At 41.3% G+C, this 22,668-nt stretch overlaps 1 protein-coding gene across 2 annotated transcripts in view; it reads right to left on the reverse strand.

The window, feature by feature from the left end:
- The window catches only part of UNC5C (unc-5 netrin receptor C), a 250,987-nt gene that overhangs the window by 59,869 nt on the left and 168,450 nt on the right, over positions 1-22,668 (reverse strand). For both annotated transcript variants that reach the window (XM_054633032.2, XM_054633033.2), the window contains exons 3-4: positions 17,162-17,305; positions 3,745-3,848 (exon numbers count right to left, since the gene is read on the reverse strand). In XM_054633032.2, coding sequence (XP_054489007.1) covers positions 3,745-3,848; positions 17,162-17,305 — 248 coding nt within the window. The remainder of the gene's footprint in view (positions 1-3,744; positions 3,849-17,161; positions 17,306-22,668) is intronic.

Genomic DNA, 22,668 nt, shown 5'->3' on the forward strand with positions numbered 1-22,668 from the left:
TACACCCTGTTCTGCAATTAAATTACTGTGTGAAACACCTCAATTAAAATTAAAGAAGCAATTATCTCCCTGTTAAAGGCTCCACAAATCATACATTTCAATGCAAAAGTTCATCTGGCAGCTTATGGCATATTAACCAATCTTACATCTCATTTGTGTTTTGATCTATAACCTACCCAAATGAGCTAATTTGATGTGACTCAGTGTCTCTAACTATATTTTATCATGTGCAATACGATACCGGTGTCTTTCAAAGAACAAGTTAAATGAGCTAAGGGGTTAATTGCTAACAACTCAGCCATTACTGTTGGAGCATCACAGAATGGATCCTTCCTGCCTTCTCAGATTAGGTTTAGAAAATCACACACAGAGAGCAGAGTGGAACTGAAATGGATGTTTCTGTTCATGCTGGGGAGCTGCTACTGTCTGATTTCCACTGAGCATGAGGCTGGCAGGTCACACTGCTGATCTCACCACCTCACCCTACTTCTCCCCATTGGGGGAAAGCAGAAGGCAGAGAAGCATAGAGCTAGGGCAGGGTGCTGTTTGTTTCTATGTCCACTCATTTTTTTCTCTTTTTGTCACAGGAGGAACATGTGAGCTTGCCCCTTCACCCCTCAGCTATGTGTGCAAACCTCAGTGTAGCAGCACCTGTGCTGGTCCTTCTGCTGCTTGCCTGGGCCTGGAACAGCCCAAACTCTTTTTACCTGGGTGGTTCAGAACCTGTAGCTTTATTCAGCTTGATATGGCCATAAACCTGGGAGTGGGGAGGGATACCAGGGTGCAGCTGACACCCACGCTGGTTGGGGCTGGTGGGCAGGGGTGTATGACAGTACAGGAGATGATATTTCTGTTATCTCTGTTTATATCTCTGTTTTTCCAGAGACCATGGAAACCCTTGGTTCCTTACGTTGTCCCAAGTGAACAAGGAGATGCACTTTGATTTGACCTCAGACCCTGAGGCTGGTGTATTTTAACACATCTGTTTGTATTTGGATTTTGACTTTTTCTTTTTTTTTCATAGTGCCCATGACCTGAGCCTGCTTTAATGCTTGTCATGTACTAGTGGATCTGAGGGACTGGTAAGTGTTGCTTTAAAAGCTTTGCCTGCCCATCTCTGTCTTTGTCCTTCTTGCCCTCTGAGGAAGCTGTATGTTGCTGTAAGGTTCAGCTTTTCAGTACTCCTAAGATCTGCTCTAGCATTGATCCATAAGAGCTTGACACAGTTAATTGCAATTAAATATGCTGGGAATGATAAGCCTGAATTCCCCAGATACTGAAAAGAGGACAGAATTTATCCCTGAGCATGCTTGTTCTCACCACTTTGAAATACCAGGAAAAAAAGAAAAACAAACTAAACACCCAACAGAGAATGAAGGGGGAGAATAGAATCAAAGAGAAAAAGCAAGTAAAAGACATTGGGACTCTGGACTCCAGCACTGCACACATTAGACTGCATTTTGTACTGTCTCACAGTGTAAGCTTCTCTTCATCTGTTTTGGTGTTAAACACAGTGGCTCCTTCAGAAACCAGTAAGAAAAAAATCCTAAACAAAACACAGTTTCCAGAGTGTGAAGAATCTAAAGCACATGCTCACCAAAGCATTTGGAAATGCTGCTCACAGCTGCAGCATAGGCATTACCCTACTCCACTTGGAATCAAAGCAGTGTTTCAACAAGACAGAAAACAGCCACAGTCTGCTGCCTGCCTTCTCCTAAGCCCTTCTAATAGTTACCTGTACCATCACATCAGAAACTTCTCCAAACAAATAAATGAAGTCTTAAACAAAGAACTCATTCATCTTTAAATTAAAATAATCATGTAATCCTTCAACCCACCAAGTTATCTTTCATCTCTCCTTTTTTTTTTTTTTTCTTAAATTTATCTTACTAGCTTCAGCAAGTGGCTGTAATAAAGTGTCACATTAAGGTATTCATATTCATTAGTGTTCAGGTCTTTGTTCTTTTAATAGTGTTGGAAAGAATCTACAAAGAGGCTGTATTAGGCGGCTGTCCAATCTGGGTGTTTGATCTCTTTCTGACTTCAAAAGTCAGAAGAGGAAAAAAACCCACATTGAGAATGGTTCTTTTGAATGTCAGATAGGGAGTATAAGATTTCTGAGCCTGCCAAGTGTTAATTGGTGTCTGCCCTGACCATGGTACAAATAAGATTCAGAGTCACTCAATGCACCATCATGAAGGGCTATTGACAGAGCGAGCAGGATACTGGAAGGCAGGAAAAAGCACAACTGCTATGGCAGCAGCTCACAGAGGATTTTTTCAGAGATCACTTTCCACAAATCATGTTAAATTATGCAGTTTGGGCCTCAGCCACGCGCCTGGGTATAACAGACCTTTCTGAGGGAACAATCGGCCTGGCTGCTGAAATTCCAGAGCTGCCTGTAACACTGCACAAAAACGAACCTACCCGCAAGCATTAATCTCTGCTTCTAGCAAACGTAATGAAGTTCCCCAGTACTACCCTGCCCTGCCTGAATAACACATCCCAGTGCAAAAACTCCTGTCATGGTACAACAAGATGCTGACTTGATGCAAAGAAACATCAGAAAGCAGCGGGGTTTTATTTTCCTAAGTTCCTGATGAAACCCAACTGATTAATATTACAGTTGTCAGCAAGCTGGCTCGGCAGACCTAAACACTCTTTTCAGTTTGGGAGATCTTAATGGGGAAAGAAAACAGCCAACAGAACAAGAAAGTGGGAAAAATCTTCTGTGCTAATTATTCTTTCTGATGTTTGTGGACACGTTTCTGCAATTCTGATTAAATCTAAACTTGGGTTAGATGGGGAGGTAACACTTTAAGCTTCATCTCCTGAGAAATCAGCCATGAGCGCTGAGTGACAACCACTTTGCTACTTAGCCATGACAGTCTGACTTATCCTAATGCAAATTGGCAACAGTTTCTTCTGTGCCTGGTAGAGGAAAACCGAAGAGAATTCAGATAGGGGAATTACCGTCATTAGCAATCAATTTTTCTCATAACAGCCACAGTGGATTTAGGATTTCAGAGGCCTCCCTGTGACTCAGGGACCCCCCTTCCATGAGCTGGGAGTCTGAAGCTGGAGGCACCGCTGCACTTAGGGAAGCTGCTGCTCACTGCTGTTGTCAGGCACAGGTTCTGCTGAAGGGCAGGCTGGCTCCTGCAGGGGGAGAACAGGCTACCCACTCTGGGTTTGCTTAAAAGCCAGTAGGAAAAACAGCTAAGGCCCTGAAGATGGCTTATTAGGCAAATACATCCTCTACTTTCCCAAACCTCATGCTGCTTTACCTGGGAGCCTGTATTGTATCACATCCTCTCGTGCCAAGTTGGCAGGGTGGTGCATACACATATGATTGGATTATAGTCTGGCAAACTAAAAATTAAAACGTGTTTGAAAGGTTCCCCTCAGAATAAGTGATTTTTTTTTCTTTAAAAGCAAACCAAAAGATAGTAGGCTGGTATTAATATGTTCCCCCAGCTATGTGTCCTCTGGATGCCAGATATAGTTGTGATTTTTCAAAGGGAAGAAAAAAACTGAAACCGAACCGCCTGCAGCTCTGCCCAGCAAGGCACCACAACCCAGAGCCATTAATCAGGTCCCAATCAATCTTGTCTATGAGCAGCAGTCAGTCAGCTTTCCATCAGCACCCATTCATCACGCCCTGCTGTAAGTCACTGCACCATTAGCCACCCATCAGGCCTTACTGAGGATGTCCCAGTGCCAGACCCTGCTGCTGTTGCTCACCTCAGCCACTGGGATGCCTTCAGGGGGACGGCACTGGAGCAGGACCTCTTGCTCCAGGGACACTTCTTTCCCTAAGGGCTCCTGCTCGAAAGTTTTCCGGAGATCTGAGAAGGGAGATGAAAATAAAATAATTAACATTATTATCAGACATTCATTTATATTATATTTGATTACCATACTGGATAAATGCAAGAGACAAAGAAAACAGCAGTTCTGCTCCCTGTAAAATAAAGCATTAAAAAAAGTCTGGGTCATGTCTTCACTTTATTCCAACATTAAGCAAAGATTTCATTGTGGGTTTAATACTTATGTTGTGGTACAGCGTGTGAACCCAGTGAGCAACCAAGGCTTCCTGTGGAGGGTTATGTCCAGACACAGAACAAAAAGTGAAACAAGTCCCTTTTTCAAATAATTTTTGTTTGATAAACTATACCAGTGAAGTACTAAAGAAAGTTATGGAAAACTAAATAAATCTGTAAAACTACAGCATATAAACTGAGTTGCCTTAAACTCATAGATGAAAATGCTCATGCTGTGATTTAATGTACTTTTAGCTCATAAGCATGAACTCTATAGCTTTAGCCAATAAGTCTACACCTTATCATTATCCCTGTAGCACTAAGTTATTATTATTAATAATAATAACAACATAGTAATAATAATGATAATAATAAAAAGTCACTTCAAGGAGTTGAACCATGTTTGGATCCCTCCACAGCACCACAGAAATGTGGCAGACTGACAGGGCATCAAATGTATCTCCAAAGATCAGACCAGTTCATTGTACTGGACAGCTGCAAAGTCTGGCCTTTTTGTACTCTTCTGTAACATCTTTGCACTGATGGTAAAATGGACATAAGAAGTTCCCTCCTTATCACTATCCCTATGTTTCTGCCATGGAGTGCCACCCTCTCCTCTGTGCCAGGGAGGATGTGGCTTTGGAGAGCTGAGCGTTCAGCCCCAGTAGCTACTGGGGATATTTCTCCCTGCTGCCAGTTCCTTCTGCAAATGGATGTGAAGCCATGCTCAAAGTCACATCAAAGACCTGGCCTGACTTCAAAAACTTTACAACTCAGTTATTTTTGTGTTACTTCTTGTTCTAAAGTCAAACTATTTCTGTACATCAGCTCACAGTGAGATTGCACAAATATTTGTGTCATATTGGCAACAAGACAAAGTCATATGGGAACAATTTAAAAGCCAGATATTTCATATTTGGAAGCCATAACCTATGACTGGGCTGGAAAACAGATCACTGAATTGAACCGGTTTACAAATAAACCATGCAAAGAGTTATTTTTTTCCTAGATTACCTCTAAGACCTGCTTAAGATTTGATCCATAAAGAACTGCATCAGTGCTACCAAAAGGCAAAACCTGGGGCTGGCAAATGCAGAGATGGAAAAGGAGATGGGGTGGCTGCCACCGAAATCAGCTCCTCTGATACTCTGAAACTTTAAATGTCATGAGACCTCTCTTATCCTATATAGGGAAAACATGATTGTTCAGCTACTTGAAATTCAGTATCAGTTTAATGGTACCATGAGAAAGCTCTGTCACAGCTGGAGATGCTCATTTTTAACTCAATATAGTGGCAAACTTCTGACATCCAAGCATTTACCCAGTGAAACTGAGGAATCTCAGTCCTTCCTCTGTACCACAGGCATGAGAGAAGCAGCCCCATACTTTCTTTCCCACCAGAAGCATTCTTGCTCCCTCTGGCACACAGGGCAGGACACTGAGAGCCCCTCTGATGGGACAAGATTTATGGCCACAGTTTAAGGCACCAAAGATAAGCTTTGGTACACCCTACTGCAGCAATGTAAGAAATTGGTGCCTCCAGCCCTGTGTTTGGTTGGGATTACCTCCTGTCAAAAGGAGGCTCATGCCAATGTCACAGCTACACCTCACTACAAACCCCATCCACCATTCCAACCTCAGCTCTTGCTGAAGGGGGCTTTACCCTAAAACACCAGATAACTTAGGGCAAAGAGGAGGAGCAAAAATCTGGACATGAACGTTTCTTAGGGTGACATGGTAAGTTTTACCAGGCTGTGCCTGTCAGCATCCCTGTCACACTGGAGTTATTCCAAGCCAGTGAGGCTTGTTCATGGGACAGCAACCACAGCAAGTGTCTGATGTCTCTACAGACCTCCCAATGAGTTGCCAGCAGCAGCAGCTTCATCCCATCCTCTCTGACAGGCCACTCAGTGGATATCTGGGTTATATGGCTCCATTTGAGTAAATCTTAAACCCTCCAGGTGCCCATGGGTGGGAGTCATTCCAAGGGCAAAATTCTGAGTTTTGGCTTGCTGCAGTTCTGCATGTTAAACATTGAAATGAACAGCTCTTTCAACAGTGCTTTCAGGAGCTGGTAGGTTTCTTGGGAAGCACACATTCTTCTTTGGGCCCAGGCTCCTCATCCATCCTGTGGGCTTGATTGGTATCCTGGGCACAAATAATGTCAGGATAATGTAGTTTGCTTCAAATCAGCAAACAGCTGGGGCTATATTGCTAGCAGTACCCATAAGATCATATTATTGCTAGTTCCACAGATATCTTCAGAAGAAAAGGATTACTTCTACATCAGGTACACCTTAGTGCATTTAGCAGGTACACACACAAGCACACTGCAATTATTGTGCTCTAATATCATGGTTGAGGGAAAATGAGAAAGTTACTGCAATAGTAATAGAAGCATATAAGCACAGTATTAAATAGCATATTAATAATATCTTTCAGGTGTTCAGGCTGAAGACAGTAGAGGAAGATTAGATAATAATCTGAATATTTTTCTTGACATGTTGATTTACTGTCCTACCTACCTATCTGAAATATTTAACAGAGCTCTAGTTCTACATTGCCTCACATGCACAATAATCACCTCTCCCACAAAGCACTCGCCTTTAGAAAAATCCCCAAGTTTTAGTGCATGCAAAAGTAAATAGCATTGATCTAGAAACGTGTAATAACAGTAAAAAAAATCCTCCTTTAAAATCTTTGTCACCAAGAGCTGGAATGGCTGGGTATGAAGAGCCCCTTTTCCCTGGGAACAGTTGCAGTGGTGCTGCTGCAGGCGAGATGAACTCTCTGCTCTCCTGGCTGCCCCACCCACAGGGCCTTGCTGTGGGAGGATGCTCTAATGGCACTGTTGGGTTCAAGCATTTCAATGATCCACAAACTAAAAATACACTAAGTAGAGCCTTTGACATAATAGGCAGTAATGTTCTCAAAGGAGCCATTAGATACTATTGAGTAATTAAATAGTACTATTATACTAATTTGGCAGGGGTAAAGGTACATAATTGTGTATTTACAAGACTGGGAGCTCTTATATCCTGTTGGCTCCCTCCCACGTGTTCACAGCTTTATCCCACCACCTCCCACAGCAGCCATGTCACCTACAAATGGCTCCAGATGGTAACAGTGCAGGGCACTTATGGTTAGTTGACTTAACCAAGCTCAAGGTTGGCTCGTTGTGACATATACGAGATGAGTTTTTAAGTGGTGACAAAGCCAAGGGCCTGGACAAACATCTTCCTCATCTGCTGTAACTATCATGAAACACCCTGCTTGGACAGCACTGGGTTTGGAAATGACTGCTTTTTCTCTATGGCCCTTACTATGATTTCTGTGGGTAACAATGACATCCTTCTAATTCTCCAATCTTCAGCTTCCTTTGCCATTTAACAATTATAGTCATCACAGAAACTGTCAGCTGGGAGTGGGTGAGCTTGCTAATGTACTGAGGGACTTTGGATCTTTCCCAAGCAGAGTATTTTCAATAACACTTTTCAGTTTCTCAACGTGTCATATAAGTTACAATTGCTTGTGAGCGGGGACAGAAGGGATTCATTTTTCCAGAGAATGGTAAGAGACTAATAAAATACATCCCAAAGAAGCTTTAATAATCTTCAAAAAATATACCTGGAAAAGCAAATCAATAAAACATTTGATCCATTCTGGATCAGGACCTCTCTGCCTGTGAAGAGGCAGTGTGCATTATTAAAGTCTCAAGTGGGCAGCAGCCCTGTTACTGAGATGCTGAGAGAGCACATTCCCTTACCCTCCATTGGGGGGACAAGAGAGAAAGGCAGCTGCACTTTCTTTCCATTATTAGTTTGGTAATGTAGAATAATCCTATATTGCTGGTGTTAGCAATACTCTTCCTCCCCTTCTGCAGGTAATATTCCTCATAGTGGAACGAGCTGGAGTGGACAGTGGTGCTGAAGGGCCCATACTGTCTTTCACCAGCTCTCTGACAAGAGGGATGTCACTGCCAGGCTCAGGTGACAGCCTGCACCCCCCCCAGGTGCTTTACCCCACCTCTACCTTCCCTTCAAGGCTGTGCTCATAAAAGAAACCAAAGGCAGCAAATAAAATTCTGGTCTGCCACCTTGAGCCAGACTATTTTCCTTACTAAAGCACAGTCCTAGTGAATTCAGAGGGGGCTCTTGTGGCATATATTGCAGCACGTTTACAGCATACTTATGGTGAGACTTCCCTCCAAGACTCCTGAAATACTCTGCACAACCCTCTCTGATAAGGACATAAGGCTGCAAAAGAGCTGCATGGAAATAAGGGAATTTTCATAAACATAAAACTGAAATAAAATAATGGGAAATCAAACTCTCAATGTACACCATGTTGTTAACTTCACTTCTGAATTGCTATGCTTTTTGGACAAAGGGGCATTAGATCTAATTTTTGATGCACTGCTAAATTACTTCATTATATGTTTAACACATTTTTATCTTACAAGACACTCAGAAGTTGGATTTTTGTCTGCAAAAGGTAATAGATTATACAGGAAGTCATTTCCCCCTTCCTTTTCTACCTGTCAGCTTCTAAGAAAGAGCAAAGAACAACCCTATTATTTTTTTTAATCAAATATATTTTATCTCTTTGTTGTTCTGGGTTTTTTACTGTGATGTGTGGGTGGGTAAAACCATAAGGATATCTTTTATCATTTCTGAGAAATGTGATAAGAGGCAGACCAGGCGCTTCAATGTGGTGCTAATGCAAGGGTGACTAATGAATGAGCATGAAAAACGGACACTTGTCAGCCAGGAATTAGATGCAAACCAGACAAACAGACCAAGGCAGCATTACTGTCAGGGAAAGATGGATTTCTGCCCTTGGTAGACCTTTTAGACTCTCTTCTTCTAGTAACTCCAACATCAACTTTCCTTCTGTTTACTGAACAGGATCAGAACAAACAATCTAAAATATCAGCAAGATTTAAGAGCAGAAATAGAAAAAAAAAAATCCACTTTTTTTTTCTATGCAACTGTCGTATTAAATACGGCTACTGAGAGAAATATGTTCAGTGTGTGTTTTCAGAGAAACAAGGGTTTAAGAATGCGAAAAGACCTCCAAAAAAAGTATGCATTTCCATACAGAAGATAGCTTGCTTTATATAGGCAAGCATATACAGACATCCACATAAAACCAAACACGTCAAAAGCAAAAAATGCAATAAAAACACTAGAGAAAAAATGAATGTGGCTTGGTAAAATTTTAGCTGTTATTAGAGGACCAATATGTGATATGTAACCAAGATTTCAAGATTTCCACCACTTCTTCCCCTGAGAGTTCTGAAGAGGCAAGGTTCAATTTTGTTTTAATTTTACCTGGCCTAATAAAAACATTCAAACAGAAAAAAAATTGTGGGAAAAGACTGGTAAAATGTCACTGATGCTCTATAAAATGAAAGAGAATCCACAAGCTTGTGAAAACTCTTCTCAGTGCATTTATTCCCAAACTTGATGACTGATTCTTAGTTCCAGAAACATGACTAATATTGTAAAATGGGTCTCTTCCATCACTTTCCACAATGTGGATAGAGTTGAGAGACACCTTTTTGCTTCAAAAAAAATCTAATAAATACTGAATTGCAAATCTAAATGTAAGAAACCCTGCCCTGTCAGGCATAGTTTGGCCTTGCTTTAATGCTCACAGCTGAGTCTGTGACTTTTGCAAGGGGATCAATCGCACTGGTGGGTAAGCAATGGAAAGATTAGGTACAAAAACCTCTTCCTTTTCCATTTTGTTCTTGTGTGGTTCCAGCCCTGTTATTAATTACATCAAACCAGATTTCCAGTGAGACAATCACAGGAGTGTCATCAGTCTGTAACCCAGGGTATCCCCCCGCAACCTCTATCAATGGCTTTTCTAAGTGTGGTGTCTTGCCCTGCAGAGTCCCCTGCAGTACCAGCTGCACACTGGGCATTGATCAAAGCCTCCTGCCCTCCTGCAGAGCACTGCTGCTCACAGAATGGGATTGCAGCTGGACAGGGCTGGGCTCTCAGCTGGCCTATGTCTTGGCAGCTGGAGCTGAAGACTGAGGAAATAACTAAACACCTCAAAATTCTGTCTTAATCCTCAATGCACAACTCTGTGATACTCTTTCCTTTTCTGGAGGGGCTGTTTCACTTCTGGCCAGTCCTAAAGACAAATGTTGCAGCATCATGAGGCTGACACAGCCACCTTCTCAGTCTGGAGAGGAACATCACGGATGGTGGAACTTCCACCTTTCCAAAGATGCCTGGCAGCTCATGACTTGGGCTGAGCTTGTCTGTAGCCCTCTGGTGGCCCACATAGCCAGGAAGCAGCATGAGCTTCCAAGGCCAAACAGCTGAGGGGGACTGCAGCAACTTCTTGGAAGAGCACACCTTGTTTTGGGGATGCAGGCTGCCCTATCCTCTGACCTGGGCTACAGAATGAGGAGAGGAACACCTTTTGCCTGCCAGGCTACCATCTGCAAGACAATCTGCATGAGCTCAGGACCTTCTCTCCTCTTTTATTTCCTTTGTATTTTCAGCCTGAACAAATGGGAGGTGCAGACTGGCCAGCCCTCATTCTTTCAATGGCATCTTCAGCCAGCTGGGGATAACAGTATACCCCAATGACTCTAGAGACTCACTGCTTACAGATCTGCAAGAAAACCATTTCTTTCCTCTCCCTTTTTTACCTCCAAGCTAATTCAGACAGGTGCTCGTAAGACTAAACTCTCTTTTGCAACCCAGCTTCCCTGTGGGCTGTGCTTATAATGAAGAATGACCCACTCAACACATTTGGTATTGAAACAACTGTAAAAAATACAAGTAAACAAACTTTGTCAAGGATCCACTGAGCAGATGGGTTCCCAGGTGTACCTTGGTCACACTGTTCTCCTCTTCTATTTTTACTTGATAGCTCAATATTTTGTTGTAAGCTTAACCTGAAAACCAACTTATAAACTTCATTCTATTCATTATTTTATTTGGTGATTGAAGATGGACTCCTAAGTTTCTTGTTTTTCAAATAAATCTAAATGTAATGTTCAAATGACCTAAGCTCAACAGGTGACTTTTTACACAACAGATGTGCTAAAGGTACTAAAGACAGACATTAGAAACACTAGGTGTACATTACAAATTCACATGTAGAATTGAATTTACAAGACACTGAAACACTAAAACTGAAAACTCTTTATGTAACTGGTGTTTTGTTGTTGCTCTTCTGATGCACTAACATAACTCACACAGTTGTGTGGTGACTACTAAAATACAAGCAAAAATTTATTAACTTCCTGGCTGGATCTATCAACACTAAGACCCTAATCAGACCATACTGAAAGATGATAATTTATTAGGCATGACAGTGTAGGTAGGATATTCTCAAAGCTCCTACAGAGGGATTAAATTGCTGTTAATTCAGTAAAGGAGTTTCCTTTTGTTTTTTAAGCAATGCAAACACCAGGTTCACCCTAATTTATAGAGTTGGCTCTTCCATACAGTGCAACGTAATTTCTATTTATTACTATTGCAACTGCATTCTTAAATTAGGGAGTGGTCCCGCCTGTTAACTTGGGAAGTGGTACAGAAGAGTGCTTTTCAGGAGCACAAGGAAAGAGGTAGGTAGGACTGAATATGCTAAATGCACAGTTAACCTCTCTGCTGCCCTTTCTGTAATCTGCTGCTCTTCAGTAATCTCAGCTCAAGACCACATGCCTCAGTCATCCCTTTATTAACTCCAAGCAGCGGATATTGATTAGTAGCAACTTAAATGGCACACAAGGAAGGAAGGAATTAAAGTCCTATCTCTGCTAACTCTCACACATACTTGCCTAAGTACACAAACCACATTTTAATGTTTTTTCTTAATACTGGATATCCTGGATGTACCTTCCCATTAACATTTTCAGTTGCTGACCTTCCTAGCTCCCTTCAGCTTATCTAAACATCCACCCAATTTTGCTCCTATTGCAAAGGGCTCTAATGCTTTAGTGGCTGCAGAATGTGTCCTCACAGCTCTGCTTGGGTCAGGTATGAGAAGGGAGGGAAGAAGGGCACTGCAGCCATGTGCCGCGGAGCATGGGCCCCAGCACTACAAGGTGAGATAAACAAGTATCACTAAAGAATATGTGATTGTTTTTCATATCTGCTCCTTTGCATAACTGCAAACCCCTTGTAAGCAGAGATAAACCATCAGATGAACCAATCTAATTTTCTGTACTGCATTTATCTTATCAGTATACAGTATCTGACATGCATATATTAACTGCATGCCTTTGAAAAAATTGTCTGGGAGAATAAAGGCTTTCAGATAAGTACGTGGGAAACTAGTACAGAATTAAAAAAAAAGATTAACAAGCACAGTTCCTTACTACATCAGGGCTTTTAAAAATCCTTTTTCTTGTTTTTTTTTTTTTTTTAATTCTGATTTTAAGATAGTGAATAAAGGAAAAGAATAAGCTATTCACATCCATTACACCAAAAAAGATAATAGAAGAAATAGAAAAATATAGAAAAACAGGTAATAGAAATTACAGAAAAAGCTTCTATTTTCTCATAGATGTTCAACAAATCCAAAACCTGGGAGCAGATTAAGGGCTTAAATTTTTACTATATTTTCTCAAGGAGAGCATGGGTTAACATCATGAAGTCAGTGAAGCTGCAGCAGTACCAAAGTGGTGCAAATGAAAAGCTCTATGCACAGGGGCTCAAAGCAATTTGTCTTAGCTAGCCCTTTATTATCTGATCTAAAAATTAGGTCAAATCCTGCAGCTATTGTTTAGGCTTTATCAGATGTATGTTCCAGTGTGTTTGACTCTACTTTTGGTTACATAGGCGCAGATCTCATTCATTGTTTTAACAGGAATTTTGTGCCGTTCAGTTTTATCTGCTCAATGGCATCAGCTCTGTTACAGAAAATTCACATAAAGCTTTATATTCGGCTGCATTTTTCACAGCTGAAGGTAAAGCTGCCCAAAATCCCTCCTTTCTCCCTCTCTCCACAACAGGAAAATTTTTTAATTGAGCAGGAAAACTGTATCAAAACATATTAGTGACTTCTAAGGCTCCTCATAGGATTTGCGTAGAATAAATCAGAAATGTGCAAATAAATAGGAAATGTGTTTTAGCACTTTCCTAGGCAAATATCTCAGAAAATTTATTGTATCTTTCCAGCTCTACCAGGATATGTACATTAGGTATCACTACTTTTTTGGTTTCTGATACATCTAAAATGGCAAAGTGAAAATTAATCCTGACAAATCTGCTGGTTTAAGAGGATGAAATGCTCAGCTCTGCTCTCATGGGGAGACTGATGCCCCAAGACAATGAATTCCGTGAAACAGGAAAAACATGCCTTTGCAGAAACAGCCTGCACAGAAGGGAGTCATTTCCCAGCACACACATGATCCAGGAGTGCAACAGTGATTTGCTGTTAAATGCCCTGAACACTTAAGGAAGCTGGAATGTTGTCTTTAAACTCAGGTTTTTTTCCTGCCTGTATTGCCAGCATGGGCAACCTTTGAACGCCAGCAGCATCTTTAGTCCATATTTATAGATCATTCCTTTCCTGAATAACTGAAGCTCTTGGTCAAAGCAATGTTGCAATTGATTTTCACAGAGAACTTTCATTGACAAGGCTGTTATGTACTTTCTGACACATGCCTGACCCTGTATTAAACAAACACAAGCTGCTTTTCCAGGATGCACATTTTTCACACTTTCAAATTACTTTTCAGTTAATTCTATTACACGCTCAGTGAACAGTGATGCTAGGTGCTATTTTTCTGTTTGTTTGTTTTAATGGAGTGCAGCTCCAGCCCTTGAGAGGACACAATAATTCCAGAATCAGACGTAAGGGCATAAGGGAGAAAAAACAGAAGGTGGATAAGGAGAAAAGGAGAAGTAAATGAACAGAGAGAGGGAGAAAGGGGGAGAGAGAGGGGAGAGGGAGATAGGGGTGGGGTGGGAGAGAGAGAGACAGAGAAAGAGGAGAGAAGCTTTTCCTAATGTGCTAGATATGGCTAGTTATGCTACAATTGCACCTGTCAAGATACAATCACCAGGTTCGGGTATTAAGATAAATAATTCCACTTAAGCAGTTTACATGCTCCATTGGCCCTCACCTCTCCCAAAGGTGTCAGTGCTCACTCTTCTGCCAATTAAAAGGGAAGACTGCACTGGTGACAAATAAGCAGCTATAGCTACAGATTGATGTGGAGAGATGGACTCTTCTGTCCCTCTTAAGATTTGGACATCCTTGATTTCCTAGATTAATAAATACTGTATAGAACCTACATTGTATCCCAGCCTTATGGCACACTGTGTAGCCATCAGAATGCTTAACCAGCTGCATTGAAAGTTTGTTATGACACAATTTTTTTTTTTTATTGCCAGTGCAGATTCAGTCCTAAGAAGTCAAAGTTGTGAATGCAGATGAGTGTTGGTGTAACTGAGGTTAAAGCAGTGGACTTGCAGAGCAAATGACATCACAAAGTAAGGCATATTCCCCACATCATCTTTCCGAGTTCTCAAAAAGTAGGTTGGAGTTACCTGACAAATTTATAGAAATCTGTGAATGGAGAATTTTGCAGAGAATGTGCTTTTGTTGCTGGTTTAGAATCCACAGATTGAAGGACTCATACTTCAATCCTTAATCCCAGGGACTCTAAGTGACCTGCCTTTGTCACAGCTGTCCAAAAATCCCAAATTCAGGGACAAGAGGTTAAAAAACTTTTGGTAAAATACAAAGCCACATTTGAGTTACAGGCGTCTAAAATTCCCTGGTGTTTGTTTAATTAGACTTTTCTGGGAAAAAAAAAAAAAGCCACTAAGACTCTGGAAAAATCATTGAACTGATTGTTCTCCTCTTTCCAAAATATAGTAAGTAAAATAAGCAAACTCTGTATTATGGGCACCTTCAATAGAAATGGGGACACCTGGGAATGTCAGTTGATATAAAATAACTTGCATTGACACATAATGATTATGTGTTACATAGGAATTAGGTGCACAGGTATGCCAGGACACAAAAATTACTTAAATATCAAGTAAAATACACTTAAGTATATATAAAATACTTCCAAACTGTGTTAATTTAATGGGCATCTGTCAGGGCCTACCTGGCAGGACATGAGACTCTACTGAATGAGTTAACTGCAGAGTCATAATCTAAAAAACCTGTTCAAACATTGCTAAGCTTCTCTGAAGTGCTGACTGCTTGGAAGAAAAAAAGAATTGAAACCACTCTCTTTTGTTTCATTACAAAAAAGGAAAATCCTCAAAGTTTTGAAAAGCTTCCTGTCACGAGAAAGCAATATGCACACATGTAATGGCATTTCTGCTTTTGCAGGAAGACTGTCTTGTACAATAATCTTAATTCTCCTTAGCCCTGGGGAAATTCTTCTCTGAGGGCAGGCCTATACTTAAAAGTACAGGTCCCTATTTCCTATTTTACTTGGAATAAAAGCATTCATAAATGGGTACTTAAATAGCACCTCTGAGATTTGTATCTGGATGTTTATACAGAAGGTACCTCCTCTTTGAGGATTTAACCAAGTAGTAGTTTCTCAAGAACAGAAGGAGAACCAAGCCTTTAATGGAGAGTTATAATGACAGAGAGTCCTTCCTCTAATATGTCTGTGAAAAGGTTTATTTGGCTGGAAGAATTCTCTTATCCTATTATAAATTGTTAGGCACAGTGCAGGGAATATAAGTAGGCTGCAAATCCAGCTTCCAATGACCTTTTCTCACAAATTGTGTTTTTGCTGAGTGAAAGCAGTGGAAGAAAGGCAATTCTAGATGTTATATTTTTTTCCTATTATACAGAACAGTATTTCATCATGTGAAAGAGAAATGGGAGTCCCCAGTGTGACTACTCTATTACAAAGAAAAGCACCTCTTTGAAAATTAATGAACATTAAATATTTGTACAGTCAAATGAAGATCTGTTTTCAGGGAACTGGTTGCCCTGTGTTCTTGGGGTCTAAGCTGGGAATGGTTCCAAATAAATACTGAGGCTAGTAGCCATGAATAACAATGATGAAATACTGGGGTTCAGATGACCACTTTCAAACTCATATTACCAATCTGATCACATGATATGCTAAACACACATTTTTCTTTGCTAAGGAACAGCAGCTCTATTATCTGACTACAGTGATACATATTTTCAGCTTTACAGAAAAGAGCCTGGGTGTTCTGGTGGGCACCAAGCTGACATTAAGTAAGAAATGTAGCAAATGTGGCTAATGATGTCCTGGGCTGTGCTAGAGAAAAAGCATTGACAACAGGTGAGAGAGCTGATCCTGTCCCATAATTCAGCCCTTGTGGGGTCACATCTGGAGTGCTGGGATTAGTTCTGGGCTCCCCAGTACAAGAGACACATGAACATACTGGAGGTAGTCCAGCAAAGGGCCATAAAGATGACAGCAGCAGCTCTCCCGCAAGAAAATGCCAAGAGAGCTGGGACTGTTCATCCTGAAGAGGAGAAGGCTCAGAGGGATCCCATCTACCAGATGAGAGAGTGCAACAAAGACACAGCCAGACTCTTTCCAGTGATGGGACCAGAGGCAATGGAAAGAAGATGAAACACAGAAAGTTCACTCTGAACATCAAGCAACACTTTCTCATTGTAAAGGTGACAGAGCAGTGGCACAGGGTGCCTAGAGAGGTGGTGGGGTCTCTTTTGTGGAGATATTCAAAAGGCATTTGGAGAAGGTCATGGGTAATTGCCTCTATGTGTCCCTTCTTGAGCCAATGGCTGGATCAGATCACCTCCAAAGGTGCCTCCCAAACTCAACCATTCTGTGGCTCTGTGAAAAGAACAGCTATTGCCTCTTTCCATAGCTTGCTTTTTTAAGGTTCCTACTCATTAGCTTCAGGCACTTTTATGGGGACATAAAACTGCTGTACTCAATTAATACTAGTTTTGATGCCACACATAGGAGAATGAGGTTTAGCTCCTAAGAAGAAAATAAACTGAAACTCTTGTGAATATTTCTGAAGGCCTCAGTTTCAGTATGCATCAACAACGGCACAAAATACAGCGTGGTTGGAAACGAAACATCTCCCTGAAAAGGCAGAGACTGCACATCTCCTCAGGCAAGCACCACCACCCCCCCTGCCCAGCCGAGCACTCACAGGCAATGCGAACGTAGGCCTTGCGGCTCTTGGTGGTGCCCGCCGAGCTCCAGGCTACGCACTGGCACCAGTAATCCTCCGGCCCGAAGAGTTCCTCCACCTGCTGCCGCGAGATCTCGATGCTCACCTCCCGCACAATCAGACCTGTCAGGGGGCAAGGAACACTGGTCAGTGCTGGCCTTACTGAGGGACAGAAAATGAGTGTCATTGCAGAAATCTGCTTGCAGAGCTGATGGGAGAACTTACATTTCTCTACAAATATCTACTCAGCAATGTAGACTGTCATAAGGATGCAAAGGGAAAGAAACTCCCACTTTATCTGCATAATGAGAGATGTGGGTGAGTGAAAAACTAATTGCTGAGATTTTGACTTTCATCACATACAGCATGTATTTTAGACAAATTGGAGGAACAGCACCTCAGCTAATATAAATTGTACCACATGTCTAGGACAATTTACATCAAGGGACATTCCAGACCAGTTTTATTTTGATATATCATAAAACCACATAATCATTCAATTTATATGACTTCCTTAGCCCTTTTGTACTTCATCTCTTTTTGCTAGACAGACACAACACAGGGACGAGTCCTGTTCACTGTGACACTGAGCTGCCATGAAAATGGATTTTAGGATGGCAGAAAATGTCCTGATACTTCATAATGATGAGCACATGTGCTGCAGTATGCTTATTGCAAGCTTATTGCCTTATACTTAAGGCAAGTAGTGCCTTATTAGGGCACTACTACTGTCACATATGCTGCAGATATTGGGATATTTTTAAAGGGATTTTATAACACAGTGAAACACAATTCAGTGCCTGGCAGTCTCTCTGGCCCTGCCCTCCATAACCCATCTCAGCACAACCCTCCCCCAAACCCACAGCTGCACCCATGAGGACAGTGATCCACTTGCCATCCTCCCAAGCAGACCGAGATTTGCCCACATTTCCCACACAGTGCTCTCTCTGGGGAAGACTTTTTGCTTCTTCTAAGTGCAAGGAAATTTTGCGGTGTCTCAGACACTACTGTGAGCATCACTGCAAAATGTGTGGATCCTCTAATGACAACCACTGTGTTTCACACTGACACAACTCCCTTCTCTGCTTCAAAATGCACTCCCTGGTCTAAAGGCTCTTAATTACTGGGTGGGGGTGGGAGAAAGTGTTTACACCTTTTCTCAGCATATTTGCTCTTTGCTCATGATGCCAAAGTATTGACAAATTTCTAATGCATATCTGCCTGTAGAGAACACTGTGGCCATTTCAAAGATGCACTCTTGCAAACAGCCTTGAATATATAAATTCATATACAAATCTTTTGTGTAGTGAGATTGATTTTCTTTTTCTTTCTGGAATTGCCAGGAAACTGAACTGAATTATCCTTGGATCAGAGCATGCACAGTGTGTCCCCATCACCAAACACCAAAGGGCAGGTCCTTCTGCTGAGCACAGACTTGAGCCTGTGGAGGCCAGCTCCCCTCAGCCTCCTGCCACAGGGCTTACAAGGGGATATTCATAAGGTGAATGTTCCCAGTTGTACAGCATGGCGTGTTCCTCAAGCTCTGGAAAGCAGGCCAGCCCTTTGATTTGCCTCCAGCCTCACAGAGGCTCCATTCAGGGAGCCGGTGATTAATTACTGTTTGCACACAGTTGTGCGCTGCCACTGTGGCTGCATGCTGCCTGCATCCCAAACTTGGGCAACAACCTAGCAGCAGAAAGGAATTAAGGCATGTAACACCACAGACTCCTCTGGTGGGAATGCTTTCTAATGAGATGCATTTTCCTGCTAGAGACTATCACAGCCCAGCTCCCTTTTTATTTCATTATCCTTGACATCTTTAGCCATTGAATAATCAACTTCTTTGGGGGAAACACTTGATAGCTCTTCTCTTTGAAATAAAATACTCAAAATATGGTAACAGCACTCCAAAGAATGGAAATCAAAGCAGTGCATGGGAATTTGATATGCAGTGAATACTGTGTTATAAACTTATTTTACTTTGATGAGCTAATTAGGCTCCAAGACGGGTCTGAGGGATAGCTTTTGTCCTGGTGAGAAGAGCATGAAGAGGGTGGAGAGGAGCATGTACCTTACATCCATTAAAAATGTTATATTTTCCCAGTGCAACTGCTGCTAGCCTAAAGATTCAGCTCGTTCCCCCAGTTTTTACTGTACTAGCCCAGGGAGCTTTTGAAGGTTACAATATTATGTTTTTTATAATAATGCTCATTATGACAGAGCTTGATGGAGCAGTGAACTTTGTTACCCAAGGGCCAAAACAAGCATGCTCATAATGACCATACTGGTTAATAATGATTATGAAATAGCTTTAACATTCAGGACACAAATGCTGTTTTCTGATCGTCTGTGGAAGATACAAAACTATATTACAAATAGCTGCTCCTTATGAATGCACCAGCAGAACTTTTCATCTCAGACCCCCTAAGATGCTTTCTAATTCAAAATAACAAGCTACTCCTGGTAATGCCTTTTGGGATGGCTGAGAAGTACTGACAGGTTCAGATTATTCAAAGTGATTTGGTTTTTAAGTAGCATCAACAGTTGTGCCATGACCAAGGAGATGCACACCTTCTTTCCATAGCAAATAAATTCTACCTCTTTCTGCTTACAAGCAAAAAACATCACCATGTCTTGATCTCTAAGGTAAACTATGGTTCCTAGAGTTCAAATGTACAAAACCAGTTGGTGGTGCCACAAGATTATCTGGGACATAAGGACCCATGGCCAGAACTCAGAGATTTGATTCCACCACTGCTTCCCAGCACAACCCACTGGTGCCTTATTGCACAAAGAGCAACACTGATTTAGGAGAAAACCCTCACCAGCTGAATCACACCCAGCCTCAGACCCTGGGGCAAGCACAAAGGGGGACATATTTCCCTTGTTGTATCAACTCACAATCTTATTCCTTCTTCTAGCACCCTCTAACATCACCCCAAACAGAAAATCCCTTTCTAGGCCATATTGCAAAACACTGCAATTTGCTGAGATATCTCAGATAGCAACTGCCTTGTTACCAGTTGACACACTGCTGTACATTAGATTTCACAGAGGAGCTGGCATACTCTGTCTGCTTTCATTCAGGAGTGTATTGCTTATCCATCTCCCATGGGCACCAAGCGCAGGAAAACCCTTGCATGATGACTTCAAACAGAGATCTTCATCTTATCTCTGTTGGACCTGCTTCTGCTTCTACACTAAAGGACATTAGCTAGAGGAAAGAAAAAAAAAAGGGAAAAGGAGAAAAAAAAAAAGAAAAACCTATGTCTCAATATTTCCAGACAATGTGGCATGCTGCACCTCTGATAAACTGGCAACTGTTTATCAAATTGCTTGATTATAAGTGAGTGCACAATCTCTGAGAGCAAAATTAGAAGTTGCTTTGTAAAATGAGCCCATGTGTTTTGTCCAAATACACTCAAGACAGACTAAGAGATTAGCAATAATTAATGTATCATATACCTAGCTGGTACTGGCCTTTGTCACTGCACTAAGTAAAAAAATGTCATCTTCTCACAGAAGGGTAAATCCTCTACCTGATCGTCTTCTTTAGAAATATATTGAATTTTTCACTCTAGTTCTTTATACAGCTAAACTATATAGCAGGTGAAGATACACAACATAAATGTGGGGGTTTTTTTGAACACTTGAGTAAGCTGCACATTTCCAGAATTACATAATAATCACTTAGATGGTGGAATAACCCCAAGAAGTCAGGATATTCTATCACGAGCAATGTCAAAACAGAGTTGAAGGGAAATAACAGCAATGTGGGCAGCTAGAATGCTTGACAGGTTCCTTTTATAAATCCACAAAGACCTGACCAAAGGGATATCCCTGACATGCTCAGCATATAAAGCTGAGAGAAGAATAAGGAAGATGTTCAGAGTGGTGGTATTTGTCCTGCAAAGTCACCTGTGATGGAGCCATGCTTTCCTGGGAACAGCTGCCTGCCTACCAAGTGTTAAATTAATGCTTTGCTTGCACAGTTTACCTATTAAACTGCCTTTATCTCAGCCCATGAGTTTTCTCACTTCTACCTGCTGGATTCTCAGCCTCATCCCACCATGGGAGTGAGTGGCTGGGTGTGGCTCAGTCACCAGCTGACAACCAGACTAAGATATTCTTTTGTCCTAGTAGTTTTCGGTCTAGTTCAGGGTGGAGGATAGCAATGAAGAAGGCTTGTGAAATTTGTCATAACTGTTCTGCAATTATGTCCCAGTCCAGTGAATTAAGAAGTTGTCTATATGTCACAATTTTTGCCTACTCACTAGCACAGCTTTTTCAATAAAATAAATGTATTTCTGGGACTAATACAATTTGTTCTCTAAAAAGGGGTAGGAAGGAACCAGAACTTTACTTATTTCTGTATTTGCAGGCTATGAGGGATTAATGGGCAGAGAAAGGCAGAGGGTGGAAGGAATCTTTCTCAGTCTTCCTACTGCTAAGAAGGGAGAGGCAGTAGTTCATGGTGTATATCAAAATCTAAGTTAATGTCCCTCATGGATCAAAAGGAAGTGTGAAGAGAGAATCATTCCTTGTATGCATGGTCTTTTATTATAACTGTATCCTAGAAACACAATAAAGCAAAGACACACTCCATACACATGGTCCCCAAGTGTTTAACTTAGCTGGCTATACAAACTGTGAGGTAGATTATCTGGTCTTTAGAGGCACAAATGTTATCTTTTTTAATGCATGCAAATGCAATGTAATTGTAGATATTATGGCAGATTATTGATAACTACAGTTATAACTCCTGGCTTCCATATTGCATCCACTGAAGTAATTGGCAAATTTCCCAATGATTTTAAAAGAAACAGATTTGCTGATGAGATGCATTTCTTTCTAGGGAAACAAAAATGTCTCAAGGTTCTATGACCATATAAGACTGCAACAAGACAATAAATGATCACCAAAACCATCAGAAAACAGAAAATTATGATCAATTAATCAAATGTAATTATTCAGCCTGGAGTCAGTCTAGGTCACAGAGTTAATATCTACAGCTCACTAGGCATCATTCTGCCAAGAGACTGTTTTGATATATTTTGGCTGCCATAACTGTTCAGCATTTGATATTAATACCCAAGACCTGTGAAAATACTCCTCAGGACATTGATAGAGCAATTTTGGTGAAAGTGCTACACTGGTATGCGTTGGAACCCTCTGGCAGAACAGTAAACAGGAGCTATTTAGTCGCAAGGCTAAACTGCACTTACAAAACTCTAAGAGACTGCATGGATACTTTGTTTATTTTCTCTGTAAGTAGTTCAAAGAGTTTCTGTGCTTCTGTGCTTTCATTTGCCCAAAAGGTATTTCATTAATTAGTAATCACATACGCCAAAGAACACATTTCTCAAGGAGATGGAACTTCATGACCTACTGGTCTGGAAAAAGACATTGCAGTAATACCTGCATATAGATGGCAGGTATATCACAGCCACTGCCAATAAGTATGGAAATACAGCCCATTTTCACAA

The sequence above is a fragment of the Agelaius phoeniceus genome, chromosome 4, assembly GCF_051311805.1.
Source record: "Agelaius phoeniceus isolate bAgePho1 chromosome 4, bAgePho1.hap1, whole genome shotgun sequence".
In the NCBI taxonomy this organism is placed as follows: Eukaryota; Metazoa; Chordata; class Aves; order Passeriformes; family Icteridae; genus Agelaius; species Agelaius phoeniceus.